At 39.2% G+C, this 16574-nt stretch overlaps 2 protein-coding genes across 4 annotated transcripts in view; both read left to right on the plus strand.

The window, feature by feature from the left end:
• The window catches only part of TBCCD1 (TBCC domain containing 1), a 30042-nt gene extending 28901 nt beyond the window's left edge, over nt 1-1141 (plus strand). For both annotated transcript variants that reach the window (XM_011953364.1, XM_011953365.1), the window contains one exon: nt 258-1141. The gene's annotated coding sequence lies outside the window, so the exon portion shown is untranslated. The remainder of the gene's footprint in view (nt 1-257) is intronic.
• CRYGS (crystallin, gamma S) lies at nt 300-8650 on the plus strand. 2 transcript variants are annotated; one of them, XM_011953363.1, is made up of 4 exons: nt 300-810; nt 2827-2876; nt 7496-7738; nt 8125-8650. In XM_011953363.1, exons 2-4 carry the CDS (start codon nt 2856-2858, stop codon nt 8395-8397), a joined length of 537 nt encoding a protein of 178 aa, XP_011808753.1. In that variant the 5' UTR covers nt 300-810; nt 2827-2855; the 3' UTR covers nt 8398-8650. The 2 variants fall into 2 exon arrangements, with proteins under 2 accessions (XP_011808753.1, XP_011808752.1); XM_011953362.1 differs by lacking the exon at nt 300-810 and having other exon boundaries at nt 2731-2876.
• Nucleotides 8651-16574: the final 7924 nt, after the last annotated feature.

A 16574-nucleotide genomic window follows, 5' to 3' on the forward strand; every position in this document is an offset into this window, starting at 1 on the left:
AGCGAGTAAAAATTTTTGTTTAATTTTCACTGCTTAACAGTTTTTTGTATTCATGTATGAATTTCTCTTTTATTATGATCTAACATTACACCTAGCAAAAAGGAATGTTGTTAACCTTAAACTTTGTGTATTTTACTTCTAATCTATCATTTGACCTTGATAATTTATGAGATTTTTTAAACATAGAGTTTTAAAATTATTTACATGAAGGCAGTAGAAAATTAAGTGATTAATATTATTTTTTCTTTGATCTTCAGGGCCCTGGAAATACAAGGATAAATGGAGGATGGTGCTCATCTTGAAACTAAATTGGGAAGGTGCTCTTGCTGCTTAAGAGACATTGGGACTTTTCTGTCCTTTTTTTTTTTTTTTTCAGATAGTCTCACTCTGTCGCCCAGCCTGGAGTGCAGTGGCGCAATCTCCGCTTACTGTAAACTCCGCCCCCCGGGTTCAGGCTATTCTCCTGCCTCAGCTTCCTGAGTAGCTGGGACTACAGGCGCCTGCCACCACGCCCGGCTAATTTTTTTTGTATTTTTAGTAGCGACGAGGTTTCACTGTGTTAGCCAGGATGGTCTTGATTTCCTGACCTCGTGATCCACCCGCCTCAGCCTCCCAAAGTGTTGGGATTACAGGCGTGAGCCACCTCACCCAGCCTTCTGTCCTACTTAAGAACTTTGATTTCCATTCCATGTTCATTTATTACTGTGTAGGCTGAATTTTCGCTAAACTTCTGACTTTTATATAAACGTATTGTTTATAGAACATCAGAAGACTCATCTTTGTGATGCCCAAATGAAAAAGTTGGTGAAGGTAGTACCATTGTATGTATGTTAATATTAAAGCAACTGAGTGTAGATTTGCAACTATAGTATGTATCTTCATTTGTGTGATGAAAGAATTTTATTCTTCCTAGAGTTAAATAAGAGTTTTATAGTTCTTTGTAACTATTTAAAAGGAAATTGCTACTCCTTTTAAAAAATAATTGGAAAGAAAGTATGATTTGTTGGTATATAGATATAGCAGAAATAGTTTTATACTATATTTTAGTCCTTAAAGTATGGAACTTAATGAAATTGTGTAAAAAAAAATCTTTATTTTTCACATCCTGCTTCAAATTTTCAATAAACAAACTCCGAAGAATTATTTCCTTTTTTTGTAAAAGATATAGCTTTACTTTTAATTTTAGAAAAGGTTTCCAGTGTCATTCCTCAAAATGTCAAGTAAAGTTTCCATTTGACTGGGAAAACCTTCTTTCAGATAAGTGAGTGAAATTGTCAAATTACCAAACGAGTGAAACGAATCAGATTGCTGATAAATATTGGTTCGTATGCTCTCTGGCCATTTAATTAGTAATTCTATCAAAAAAGTCTTTTGTATTTCTAAAGTAAAAATTAGCCCTCAGAATGTTTAATTCTAATTGAAGTTTACATAGTTTTTATTTTAAGAAGAAATTTAAGAAGCAGACTATTACCAAATAAACACTGGAGTAACAGAAATATATTTTAGATATTGCTATTTGTTAATGAAATAAATGATACTCAGACACTTTTTTTGAAGTTTATAAAATTCAGAAAACTAAGCATATAGCTTAATATTTTCTCAGTAATCTTTATATCAAGGCACGTTTGCCATTTTCTGAATTGACCAGAATACATCCCATTTATTAAGATATTTGTTGGATAGTTTTATTAATAGGAAGATGAGGAAGTTGGACTTTTGAGAATATACTTGATCAGTTAAAGTTAAAAATGGAGAAAAGTTAATTTGTTGTTGTTGTTTTGTATTTACATAAGATGCAATCTCATTCCTAAAGTCAGAGGTGTATTAGGGCCAAAAAATGTTCTCCAAACAGGTTCGAATGTTGTGGGCCAAGAAGACCACCTATCCGGTAGCAGGTTGTGTTTAGTTAGCTAACCCTTGGCAAATTCAGGAGTCCCAAGTCACTTTTCTACATACAGTGGCACCCTTCTTATGGATTAGAGCTCTTTTTCTAAAAAGAAATTGTGTTTTGAAAAAATTAAATAATAGTTGCAAGAATAAGTCAGTGAACTTTAACATACCCTTTATCTAGATTCGATTTGTCAGTTGTTAACATTTTGCTATATTCTCTTTACCACTCTCGACATGATAGTATTGTTTCATTTTTGCTCAACAATTTGAGAGTTAGGTTGCAGACATCTTGAACCTGTCTTCTAAATGATAGCATACATGTCCTAGAAACAGACATTCTCCTACCTAGTCATGGTACAATGATCAAATTCAAGAAGTGAAACTTTGGTACAATAGTATTATCTAATTTACAGTCCATATTAAAATGTTTCTGATTGTCCCAGCAGTGTTCTTTATAGTGACTTTTTTCCCCAAACACAAGATCATGCATTGCATTTAGTTGTCATGTAAGTTTTGTTGCTTTTAGAACATGTCGCTTCTGTCCAGAATTAGAGATGGTCTTCTGACTCTTACCTCTCACAAGCTTTGTTGAAGAAAAAGGACATTAGGAATTTCAGAGAGGCTGCTTCCTATTAAAAAAAAAAAAGCAAAAAGGGACTCTTGTTTTTAATTTTTACAACTTTGTCTGGGTTTTGGTTTCTTGACTCAGCAAAGTCTATAATGCAGCAGGGCTTGGTAAGCATTAAAGGCGGTACTGAAGCTTTCCTTTATTTTATAATCCCAGTTGTTTTTTCTAGAAACCATCAATAGCATCTAAATGACTGACTCAATTTTTGGATCCTGTTCTCATGACTAAGCAAATGTTTGACTGAAACCAGCCCATATAAATGTCACTGTGCCTCTAACTCTCTGTAGCCATTCCTGAATTTCTTTCAGCACTGGGAAAACCAGTCTGTGCACCAAAAATGTCTAAAACTGGAACCAAGGTAAGTAGTCATATTGATTTTTAGCCTACCCACTTTTCACCTAATGATGCATTAAACACACAGAAAAGCTTTTGCTTCTTTGCCTAGAGGTGAGTATGATAGTGGTTAGAGAACTGGGATTGAGAGAGAAGATTAAGAAATGCTTATTATATTTTCTACTCTTAACAGAATTACCAAACACTTTATTAAGGGCTTATCTTTATGTATGGTGCTATGTTGAATACTATACAGGTAAATAATTTATAAATATCACTATTATTTCTGCCTTCTAGCAACTAATATTCTATGCAACTGATATTCTCCATAGGAATAAGACATGATAATGGGGATTATATGGAGAAGAAAACTTTTAATAATCAATTAAAATTTTGTTTTCTGAAATGTAGCCTCAACCATTAGTGTTCTAAAAGGCCAAAGTGGATGGGCTAATCAGGTGAATAAACGCCTACATCTCTCCTTCATTCAAGCAATTATTTTTACTTGTTCCCCAAATGAAGTGCTCCCTTACAGTCAGAAAATTGCCTCTAAAGTATTTGACTCACGATTGCTGGATTGGAAATTATTCTCTCAGGTAGGGCTTTGGGAATGAGGGAATATGCCTTCATTTTCTTTTTAGCTCTTCCACTGATGAGACAAAACCACTGCATGATTTTTACCCCCAGCTATTCGAAAATTTTCAAACCCATTGAATGTTCAAAGAATGGGAAAGAAATGTTGAATGAATATTTGTTTATCTTTCACTTATATTCTCCAGTTGTTGACATTTTGCCATATTTGGTCTCTCCTATCTCCATCTCTTTCTCTTTACTAAACCATTTGAAAATTAGTAGCAAACTTTATTATACTTTTGCCTTGAGTATTTAGGCATGTATCTCCTAAAAACTAGAGCATTTCCCTGTATAAACACTGTATCATTAGCGTGTCCCCAAGATTTACCATAAATATAATAGCTAATATTGAGACCATATTCAAATCTCCCCGATTGTCCCCAGAAACGTGCTTCATGGTGGCCTTTTCCCCTAATACAGGATCAAAAACGTGTATTGCACTTGGTTGTCACGTCTCTTTATTCTCTTCCATTTTTTTAGCCTCTCTAAAAAAGTCCCCCTACCCTTTTGTTGTTGTTCTTGAGACACTGACATTTTTCAGAGCCTAGGTTAGATGTCTTTTAGGAAGTCTTGCAATCTAGATTTGTCTAATTGTTTCCTCATGTTTAGATTCAAAATAAATATCTTTGCCAAGAAAGCTACATAGGCAATGTTGTGTACTTCCTGTTGCATCATGTCAGAAGGTACCTGTTAACTTGTTCTGTAATTTAGTGTCTTTAGTGCTCTGAGGTTCTTGAAAATATACCATGCAAATCCACTAAAAAAGAATTTTAAGTCCTTAGAGGAGGGATATCCATGTGTCTTGAGGTAAAGCTGTTATACAACCATCTTAGATGAAAACATCTGCTTTTAAAGATTTGCAGAGTAGTAATAGTGTACTCTTTTTTATTTATAGCTGAGTTGTTCATTTAGTTAAATAACTTTTGCTCGCTAGGGAAAAGGAGATAGTAAATTATTTCTTACTCTTTCTCATTGCTTCTTCCTTTCCCACTATCCTGCTAGCAGTTTAATCAGAGGAGTTATGGGCTTGGCAAAAGGAATAGATTTAACTAAGTATGTGTTCATTACCTCTGGGATACTCAAGACATTTTTCTCTTTGCTGCATTGGATTAGTAGGCCATTTTTCCACAAATAAACCTGATAATGATAGGAATTTTGTAATAATTTCTGAGAAAACTTTCTGCACATTTCTTAGCTTTCTCTACAAAATGTTTTGCCCAAGGGTCAAAACCTCTAAACTGACAATAGCATGGATTTCATGGTTATTCTACAAATAGAAATTGAGCACAGCTCGGTGCAACATTCTCTGGCTCTGAGATATAGAAGGTCTCCCACTGAAAGGAGAACTTAGTCTTGGAGCTCAGTAATGATTCCATAGCAACAGGATGAGGGCTTTGTTTCAACTGTTGGATGGTTGGCTGGTCTCCTGGGAGGGTGGACATCAGGTGACCTTATCAGGTGTCGTGTATATTTTTACTTAGCAGATATTGATAATTAGTCAAGCAAATGTGCAGAAGGCAGTAAATGTGAGAAACTATGAAGTGAAATCGATGGTATTATTAACTTCATTTCCTGTAGAATATCTTTTGCAAAGGCTCTTCTTGGTGACTATTTGGTCAAAAACCAAAGGCAAATAGAACATATGAATTAAGGAGTTTAGAATCTATCCATTCTCAGATAAGTTATTTGACCTTCCTAAAGATCTCTCCATAGGTCACGAGGAAGGGCCCCTCAGGCTTAGGCCCAGCCTTGTTTCTTGTCCAAGAGAGTAAGTGCTGCCATGTTAAACGAAGCTAACTGTGCAGGCAGAAAGACAGCAAAGGAAAATAAAGTGAACAACAGATTACTCACCAGGAGTTTTGCACTGCAGCCCACCAGCTTGTTTGCAACTAACTTGTAACTAGGTAGTGACATTAGGCCAATCACTTAACTTCATCTGTAAAAACTGTAGCAAAAGCTTATTGCCAATTGTGAGTCAGCTATTAAACTAAGTACTTTATCAACATCCCCTTGGACCCTCAGAACATACCATCTGCAAGAGACACTGTCATGCTGTTTTGCAAATGAAGAGCTGTAGAGAAAGGTTAATTGCCCTGTCCAAGGTCACATAGCAAGAAAGCAGTAGCACTGGGGTTTCTTTTTTTTCTTCATCCATAAACTGAGGTGCCATGTATCTAAATCTATATACTGTGCTAAGATGGGAAGGGAACTGACACACATAAAGAAATTTAGGCAGGGGGTAAAGGAGATGAAGTAGATGATTTAGGGGTGGGAAGGAAAAAGGACCCTTTTAGGGAACAGGAAAGAGAATAGTTGAAATAAATGGGAAGGGAAGGGAAAGATTAAGGTGGAGGGAAATAATTATTAGTATATTAGTATCTAGATAGAAAGAAATACCCAGGGTAGAGGAGAATGACGTTTTATGCCTTTTTGTGAGTCATTCTTGGTTTCTTCCTCTCCTCATTCCCTCCATCTAATTAGTCACCAAATCCTGAAGTTCCTTACCGTTTTCTCATCATCATTCACATTGGAGTTGCGTTTTGGTTGGCCGTCATCATATCTCACCTGGCCCCCAGCAGCCATCTGTTTCTAGACACACACTACTAAGTCCAACTCACTCATAATCACCAAAGGGATTCCAGCGTGGTTCTTGTGTCATTTTTCTGGCTTTATTTTCTAATACTTCACCACATGTTCAATATGTACTGGGTTTAATGAACTACTTATTGTCCCTATAATGGGCCATGTTCTTTCACTTCTATATTCTTTTGAACATGTTTGTTCCTTTTCATTTGCCTCTGGAAAATACCTACTTATCCTTCAATCCTCAGCTCAGAGATCCTCTCAAGACAATACCTGGGCTCTGCTCCTTTCATCTGAAATGACTCACATAATTTTCTCCCCTGAAGTCCATAAAGTAAATCAGCCACAAGGTGGCAGCATAATGCCAGGTAATTAACTGTTCAAAGCATGACACCTGTGATTTCAGTTTATAACCTAGCATTGATCTGAAATTCCATCTTAAAAAAAAAAAAAGATGAAAATATTGTGGAATTATTGAATAACAAGGGACAAGCTCTGTAGCCCATTTGTAGTTTTCATCGTGGTTTTCAGGAACCGCTTGCTGAATCCTTGGGAGTTCCCAGGAACTCTGTCTCCTGTTTTAGCCAGAAAAGCTCTGAGAGTTGTTTTAAAGCCTGGACTTCCAGTCCGCTGTAGTCTTCAAAAAGGAAGCTGAAGCTCAGAGAGGTGGCTAGATGAAGATCGTAAGGCTAATCATGGAGAGGGAGCTCTGTAGTCCAAACTTACTGTTTCTGGTTTCACAGGGCTGCATATTTTTCAGTGCCATCAGAGACTTACCCCAGGCATTGTGGTAGAAACTTGATCATTGGAGGCACCTTATCATTTTGTTACTTTGCAACTACTCTGTTGGCAATAAACTAATAATAAAGAACATAATATGATATATTTCCTTGTATGAAATCTCCACATCCATCTAAAATAAGCTCTCTAAAGCTAAGGTTTATGTTTTATTTTTCTCTTTGTATCTTCCATATCACCTAGGAGTCATTCATCTTCATGAAACAATGATTGAAGTCAAGTGATGGGCATAGAGGATTGATAGCTCAAATAAGGCTTGGAAAAAGTGTACTAGGATTCTAGTGGGAGGCATAGACATATAAATGGATAATTTATAATATAATGTGGTAAGTACAGAGAGCTGTGGGAACATTAAGGGAGGAAAATGAACTTGAGTCTGAGACTGTTCGCTTCTCTTAGGGCCCTCTTCTGTTTTTCTTCATGTTCAGCTTTCAGGAAGTACTCATTTCTGTTGTTGACAACTGAAGTTGTCTGTCAGAAAGCAATGTTGTAACGTGACATACAACTACATATTTTTCCTCAAAATTGAGGAGAGAGAAATTTCTAAAGTAGGCATTATATTCCTAATTTTTATCTGTGAATTAAGCCCCCCAACTCCTCAGCTCTTTCTCTGTTGGCCCTCTACTTCAGATTACCTTCTATGAAGACAAAAATTTTCAAGGCCGTCGCTATGACTGTGACTGCGACTGTGCAGATTTCCACACATACCTAAGTCGCTGCAACTCCATTAAAGTGGAAGGAGGCACCTGGGCTGTTTACGAAAGGCCCAACTTTGCTGGGTACATGTACATCTTACCCCAGGGAGAGTACCCTGAATACCAGCGTTGGATGGGCCTCAATGACCGCCTCAGCTCCTGCAGAGCTGTTCATCTGGTGAGTCTGGGGACTGTGCAGTCCCTCTCTTTCCCATACCCTCTGTCTGCTTTCTCTTGCTTTTAGGTGAAAATTTTCTTGAGTCTTTTCTACCTCTAAATGAGTAGCTGCTTGTTGGCTGCTGGGGCTTGAATAACATCTTAGAGCAGTTCATCACAAGAATGACTACACTAATTTCCACGGTGCTATCTCTGCCTCTTGACTGTTTTGAAGAATTAATTTTTTCTTATTGAAAGTTAGCTATTTTAGTCAGTGCGTGGTGAGATGGGAGTTCAGATTATCCAGCTTTCAAGGTGATAAGTTCTGAGCAATACTGCTCTCTAAGTTCTTGACCTGCTGGTGATTTCCATAATGGTTTCTGTTCATTTTCTCCTGTGTCTTTTCAGCCTAGTGGAGGCCAGTATAAGATTCAGATCTTTGAGAAAGGGGATTTTAATGGTCAGATGTATGAAACCACTGAAGATTGCCCTTCCATCATGGAGCAATTTCATATGCGAGAGATCCACTCCTGTAAGGTGCTGGAGGGTGTCTGGATTTTCTATGAGCTACCCAACTACCGTGGCAGGCAGTACCTCCTGGACAAGAAGGAGTACCGGAAGCCCATCGATTGGGGTGCAGTTTCCCCAGCTGTCCAGTCTTTCCGCCGCATTGTGGAGTAATGACATGAATGGGGCCATATTCTTCCTGAGGCCCAAATGCTGGCTGGCCTTGTGGTCTAAATAGGCATCATCAATAAAACAGTTGGCATGCATCCCACTGCTGACTATAATGCCTCTCCTTAAATGCTTCTAGGGACCAGCAATATCGTGCTCGCCACAGTGGAAAGTTACACTAAGCAACACATCCACCAGATCACCGATCTAGATCTTTGTGCCAAACAAAATGAGATCTCATTAAAAGGTTAGAAAGTCATACTGCCATGTGGTGGTTCCTTTTGCTTATGTTTTGCATTAATTTAACAGGCACAGTAATAATTGCTACCATTTATTGAGTGCCTACATTTCATTTTCTCTTCACAACCCTGTGAGAGGTAGTTTGTCTGTATTTTATAAATAAGGAAACTGAGAGAAATTTAAAATTTGCCCAGATTCACCAGTTGGTGAATGGAGGAGCCAGGATTCAGTCCGGGCAACTTCTGCTCCCAAAATCGTTGTTCTTCTTTCTAACACATGCATTCAACACATTGGCTGGAGATCTGTGCATGTAGTGTCTGTAGAAGCCCCTGAAAAATTTTAAAGGTAGGAAAGAGAGGGTCCACTGATGTTCCAATTGAGGGAACAGAGTATCTATCAAGAACAACCAGTGAAAACAGGGATATTATTTGAAAATGATGGAGCCATAAGCCATCTGAAGTCCTTGTTTAAGATCCAAAGACTGCTGTGTTAGTTACTTCTCAACCCTAAGTTTAGACTTTTTGTGTAAAGAAAGGACACATTAAGTCCCTATGTTATAATGGTTGAAATGGAGTTTTATCAAGTTTTACTTGCTTTGAGTAACCCCTGAGATTTTATTTAATCTTGAAGAGGAGAATGATGAAGCAAACAGTATGACCAGGAGTATTTAGTGAGCATTCAGGTGAACCTGGGGATATGCGGAATGCACCCATCTGTAAACAAGATAGCAAAGCCCCTGTCGTCTAGGAGCCTTCCCCAAAAGGACAAATTAGAATTGCTAAATTCCCTTTGGGTATACTCTGTAGTGTATAGTGCACAGTTGCCCCAAAATATGTTTATTCATGTTGTTATCTTCCCCTCCCTTTTGTCATTTTGTCTGTGTCAAGTGAGAGACTGAAAAAAAGTGGGTATAAGTAAGGGAGGGAAACATGACAAATGGAGAGGGAATGGGAAACCATTTGCTGAGCTGCAGAGAGCTCTGGCCTGTGAGCTGACTGCAGCCATGAGCTCTGAATCTTGTCACCATACTATTAAGCTACCTTTCCTTATCTCCAAAACAAGGGAGTTGAGCCAAATGCTCTCGAGAGTCTCATCTAACACAGACATTCTCATTCCCCAGAGACCAGCAGGAGGACACTAAAAAACTAGCTGATGACCAAGGACTACTGACACTTAGTTTTAGAGGCACAATTTCCAGAAATGACCTCAGAGATCCACTGATTTTTTGCCAAAGAAATAGGCTGTGATAACTGAGTTAGTATCAGTCTCTTATGTCAACTGCTTGCCGTGTTCTTTGGTGAGTTGGTTACGGTCTGTTCAAAACAACTAGAAAAGCAGCTCTGGTAGCAGGATAGGAAAACAAGAAGTGTCAGGATGACCAACCACAGTTACAGAGAAGTAGAAGATGACTTTTGACAGATAAAAGCAGGATTATTAATTTGGAGTGTTGCATACCTCCTGGTTCATGCCTTGGTCTAGAAAGAGGTTGCTATCATTTTCTCCAGCTGCAGACACACCAATCAACTTTAGGCTTAAAAGGAATTTGACTAACAATTGATATTAGGGGCCAAAAACACTTTCTATCCTTTTCTGTCAGTCAGTCCCAGCTCTTTTGGTAGAACATTCGGCTGTTAGGACAAGAAGTCGGTGTCTTACCTGCCACCCACACCCAGAACAGCACCTGATAATTCGGTTATCTCCCCCTACCTTTTATTGTTTTATCGCTCTGAAATGGGGGATCTCAACAAAATAAAGCAAGGACAACCTTAAACCATTTTGGCCCTATTTCCATCACAAGAATTTCTCTGAGACAAGTCTCTGAATATTCCCATATATGGAGCTCACTGTCTCAAAACAAAATATCAAAGGCTTCCATCTAGAACTTCCAAGTATTGGGATAGAAAAATAAATACAGTATAGATATGTGCCATGTAATATTTGTAAAATTTGTCTGAAATTCAAATTTATTCTGTATTTTTATTTGCTAAATCCAGCAACCCTACTTCAAGGACAAGGCAAGTTACACAGGAGTGACATGGGGCTAAGAACAGAGAGTGGTGCAAGCTGTGAAAGTGAGCACATTCCCCAATAGAAGGACATTTAAATACATTTTTTTTAAAAAAATCACTGCACACCAACAAAATACATCTGTATCTGAATGTGGCTTGTGGACCACCAGTTTCCAATCTTGGCTTGTAGGACAGCTCTGAATATCAGAAATTGTTTCTTGGATTGAGCCAAAATCTGATCCCTGAAGCTTTCAACCTGCAATCCTAGTTTTCATCCACAGGATAGCTCTTTAATGCCTCCAGTTTGCTTCCATGGTGGCATTTCTGCACTGAGCAATGTCTATTTCTTTCATCCTTTCTTTCTTGATGTGTGGGCTCCCAGACTTCTCACCATCCTGGTGCCTCTCCTCGTGCTAATGGTCATTTCTCTCTCCCCACTGTCATAGCTGTATGTAGTCTGACCAGTGCAGACTACAGCTGGAGGATTATGTTCAGTTCTTTCATCTTTTTTCTCTGATTTATACTGTTCTTAACTAAGCTCAGCTCTCCCTGTGGCCCAGCCCTGATATGGATGACTGGCTACCTTTCCCTAAGAGCCAACTCTCCAGTCAAAGGGCTAAAGAGTTCTCTTCCTCTTTTGGTAGTTAGACAGAAATGGATTCAAATTCCGCCACTTCCATATGTTAGCTCTAAGTCACATAATCTAACATGTATGTATATCCTCAATTTTCTGTGAAACTAACATAACACCTAATTTGTGGGCATTAAAATGAGATGGTATGTGACAAATACGTAGCATATAGAGTTAATTCTCATTATTTGCTGTAGTTTTACTCCATAAAAATACCCCAAACACTAAATTGCAAATACTGAACTATTGCTCTTAGATAAAATACTAGGTTAAGTTCCTATAAGCCTCTGGTCACATTTTTGTCAACTGATCAATATATAAACTTTTTTCATATGTGTTTCTGTTTAAAGACTCTGGAATACATGTTGTTGATTTATTAACATGGAACTCAGGGCCAGCAGCACTGTAAGTGCTGCCTGAAGAAAGAGGATCTAACAGGTATCTCAGTAAGGCACATCGCAGCCTTCTCAGGCTTAGGAACACTAGACAGCCCTTCAGCACTACATTTGGGGATGTTTTCAACAGTGACATTACCAATAAAGAACAATGCAATGTGGAAAGCATGGCACTAAATAGGCTGAAAGGAGACTGTTTACAGTATGAGAGCTGAAACGAGAAGGGGGAGCATTTGTTCAACCTTAACTGGGAATATGCTCATTGGATGACTCAGGTTTTTCACTGCTCTGCTCATATCCATAAATGATCACAAGAGTACCATAATTAGTGATTTTTGCGATTATAATGAAATTGGAGGGAGTGGGTGAATTTGCAAGTATGGAATCTACATTATAATGAGGGTCACCGGTTCTTTACCACCATGGTTGCCACATTAGTATTGTTTCTGAGCACTAAAGTACTTCTATTATCAGATTTTGTGTGTGTGTGTGTGTGTTTTAACTTGTCTAGCTTTTTAAATGCCTGTTTCTATCCCCTAGTTGTTTTCAGAAAAGCATCTCTGCATTTTTGGCAGATACCCCATAATTGGGAAGAAATATATCAGAATGGTCCAACCCATCCTACTACCTTGAAAAAGAGCCTTATTTTTGTTATCATAGGAGTTCAGCCTTTTCTTAGCTCTCCCATAAGCTTCTCCCTTGGTTCTAGCTCCCAGCAATTTCCACAGCCAGCAGAATTGTCCCTAGAGTTCACACAAGTCCCCTTTATTTTTGTCTCTCTTTTCTGAGGTTCCTCAGGAGACAGAGGGTAGCTAATCACTGAGCTTGGGGTGACCAGCTTCTGACACACACAGGAGTCCCTCATGGGTGTGACTTCAGTGCAAGGGAAACCTTTCTGTCCACAGACACCTCACACCTTTACCTCTTCCTTCAAGCCTCAAACTTCAAAGTCAGGCAATTTTAGAACAGGAGAGGCTGGGGCTTCCCCATATACTATAAAAACAGTGAGACGGGGCTTACTAACCCTAGTTTACAGATGAGGAACTGGGGCTCAAAGAGGCTAAACAACTTGTCTGAAGTCATTGGTTCCAAAGCTCTCATTCTTTCCACTGTACCATGCAACTTCTGCTTCTCAACTTTCAAGATAGAACCATGGTAACTTGTCTATCATAGAATGAGCTATTTCTTTTTAAATAACTTTATTGAGATATAATTCACATGTCATAAATCCACCTGTTTAAAGCATACAATACAGTGTTTTTTAGTATCTTTACCACAGAGTGTGTGTGCAATCATAACCACAGGCAATTTTAGAACATATTCCTCACCTCGAAAAGAAACCCAGTACCCTTTAGGGATCACTGTCTTATCTATCTCTCCAACTCCTCAGTCTTGAAGAACTACTTTCTGTAGATTTCTGAATCTATTTTCTGTGTGTTTGTATTTGCCTATTCTGGACCTTTTATGTAAATGAAATGATAAAACACATGGTCTTTTGTGATTGGCTGCTTTCACTTAGCAAAATGTTTCTAAGGTTCACAGATATTGTGGCCTATGTTGTTGCTTCCTTCCTTTTTGTGACTAAATAATGTTCCATTGTATGGAAATTACACATTTTGTTTATCCATTTATCAGTAGATAGACATTTGAGCTGTTTTCACCTTTTGGCTATTTTGATTTTTTTTTCTTTAAACAGAGACAGGGCCCACTCTTTTGCCCAGACTGGAGTGCAGTGGCATGATCATGGCACACTGCAGGCTTGAAATCCTGGACTCAAGCAATCCTCCTGTGTTGGCCTCCCAAAGTGCTGGGGTTACAGGCATGAGCCACTGTGCCCGGACTGTGTATAAGTTTTTATGTGAACATGTATTTTCATTTCTCTTGGGTATAACCTAGGAGTATAATTGCTGGGCATCTGAGCTATTTCTTAAATGCTGGAAACATGCAGGGCCTTGAAGCCAATACAGACCTAGGTCGAATTCTACCCCTCCCACTTTCTAGTTGCAGGATTTGGGCAAACACACTTCTCTTAGTCCTAGATTTTTCATATGTAAAATAGAGGTAGTTATAACTACTTCGCAGCGTTAGATGAGATAATAAGAGAAAAATTCTTAGCCCAGTGAATGACCCAAAGGAGCAGGTACTGAATAAAGGCAGCTGTTCTAAAAGATGGGACCTCTCTGGAAGGAGGAGACTTAAGAGGAGTCCCTTGTGGTAAACAGATTGGGAACCAGAGGGATGTTTGTCTCTCCAACCCCACTCTGTTTTAATAATCAATGATTTTATGAGATCATTTCTGGGAGTAAGTGCAGGGGAGGGGGTTGGGGAGGGAGTTGGGGAAGGGAGGGGAGGTAGTAGTAGGGAGTACAGGAGAGCCAGAGAGCTCTTTACAGCTGAGGGGGTAGCTGATTGCACAGAAAGGGGAAGTTAATCTCACTCTATTTCTGCCAGGCCTGAGCTGCCCACTTGGTCTTCTCTTATCTCAGCTAAATGATCTCATTTCCTTTTACTTTAGTCCTGTTTCCCCAGCACCAGTGTGCCCCTTTGCGAGTCTCAGCACCCTGGTTGAGTGGTTCTGGAATTGATTAGCTTTCAGAGGAAATCCTGCCAGCACTTTGCCTTCTGGGATACAGCAGACAGAGATTTATTCCTATTGTTCATGCCCCACCCCGCTGAACAGGCCACATTAGCCTGTCCATTGAACCATGGGGCCAGAACAATGGTGCGGCCTGGCTGTATGCTGACCTCCACAATTTCTGGGTACACAATGAATGGTTTGCTTGAGCTCACAGTGAACCTGGTGACCCTAGCTAGGCTAGTACTCCAGGATCCAGCACTCAGGACAGAAAGATGAACCTTTAGACTGTGTTTCTGTGAGCAGGGGGAGAGGAAGGGATGAAAGAAGGGGGAAGAGGGTTGCCTGCGAGTTAGTTATAAATTAGAACCACTCACAAGCTTTTGGGGCCTCCCTAAAGGCCAGAGGTCCTAGCAGTTGTGAGGGAGTCACTTTTACCTGCCACATTCACTGTATCTTGCAACCACTTCAGCAGCAGCAGCTCATATTTGCACATAGTATTTAAGAGTTTGTAAGGCTCTTTCACATACGATACCTCATTTGACCCTCACCATGGTTATGTGAGAAACAGGAGATAGTTATCATTATTCCCATCTTACTCATGAATAAACTGAATGAGAAGAGGCTCTGTGACTTTCATGTGGATTACAGACTTTCTGTGCCGCCATATTTAAGACCAGCCTGTTGGTGTGATGGGGGGGGGTTCATGCCAAAAGTCTTCTCCGTGATGTAACAATTTCAAGAAAGCCATTTTCCTCATTTTGTCACAAGTCTAAGGCATGCTTTCAGTGTAAGTGAACCCTATGGTTTCAAGTAACGTTAGTGAAATACAAGTGGGAAGAAGAGTGCTAGAGTTGGGGGGAAGTGTGAATGTCTGTGAGTATGTACCCGAAAGACAAATAGAAATGTACTTATCCAGAAAATGTGGCACATATACACCATGGAATACTATGCAGTCATAGAAAAGAATGAGTTCATGTCCTTTGCAGGGACACAGATGCAGCTAGAAGCCATCATTCTTAGCAAACTAACACAGAAACAGAAAACCAAACACCACATGTTCTCACTCATAAGTGAGAGTTGAACAATGAAAACACATGAACACAGGGAGGGGAACATCACACACTGGGGCCTGTCGTGGGGTGGGGGGGCAAGCAGAGGGAGAGCATTAGGACAAATACCTAATACATATGAGGCTTAAAACCTAGATGACAGGTTGATGGGTGCAGCAAACCACCATGGCACATGTATACCTATGTAACAAACCTGCACATTCTGCATATGTATCCCAGAACTTAAAGTTAGATTTAAAAAAAAAATAAATGTATTTATCCATGGTTTCGCTGATCTTTTGCCCTTCTGCCCTCCATTTCTCTGGTTTCTGTCTGGGTCCTGTCATAATGGAAGGATGAATTTGGCAGATCTGCAGAGCACAATGGAGGCTCAGGTCATACTCTTCATGTGCCTTTCCTTTTAAGCAAATCTAATCATGAAAAATTTCAAATTTGTACAACCAGTAGATTGGGGAAATATTCACTTTAAAATGACCATGGGACTGTTTTAAAAATGTACACTCAAAATTTCAACAAAAATTCAGTGTTCATAGAATGTCTGTTATCAGATAGTTGTGTGTTAAATGAGAGAAAAATCCATAGGATGTTAAAAGTTGACCTATGCCCAGACTTACCAAAGCAGATTCTCTCAGTCAGTGACATTCTCACACTGTCATTAGGCCCTGGGAAGAGGAGCCCTTCCCTGCCTTGGGGAGGTTCCTACATATCTCAAACTCTACAGTAAAAAACATTTTCTGGCTTTCCTGTCTAAATCTCTCTGTCTGTCTCTGTTTGGTTTGGTAACCAGTTGGGCGAAGGGAAATTATGGGAGAGGGCAATGGGCTGGAATAGACCCTGTAGACTAGGGGATACGGATCTGAATTCTCAAGTAGGGAGGTGGGTGAAAGGAGAAAATCACAGTCTCTTCTCTGGGAAACCAGAGAAAGAGGGTCTGATTGATTGATCAATTGCTTACTAATTACTTATTTGAAGGGTTTGCTTTATTAAGGTATCATTTGCAAACTATAAAATTCACCTTTTTTAAGTGTTTGGTTTGCTGACTTTTGACAAATGCATACAATTGGCTAACTACCAACACAATCAAAATATAGGACATTTTCATCACCCAATTAAACTCCCTATGTCCCTTTGCAGTTAATCTCTGTCCCTGCCCCCTCACTTCCTGCTGTGGAATCACTGATCTGTTTCTTCTCCCCATAGCTTGCCTTTAATATCATGTAAATGGAATCATGCAGTATGTAGACTTCTTTTTTTTTTTTT

Source organism: Colobus angolensis, unplaced genomic scaffold (assembly GCF_000951035.1).
Source record: "Colobus angolensis palliatus isolate OR3802 unplaced genomic scaffold, Cang.pa_1.0 Scaffold36, whole genome shotgun sequence".
Taxonomy (NCBI): Eukaryota; Metazoa; Chordata; class Mammalia; order Primates; family Cercopithecidae; genus Colobus; species Colobus angolensis.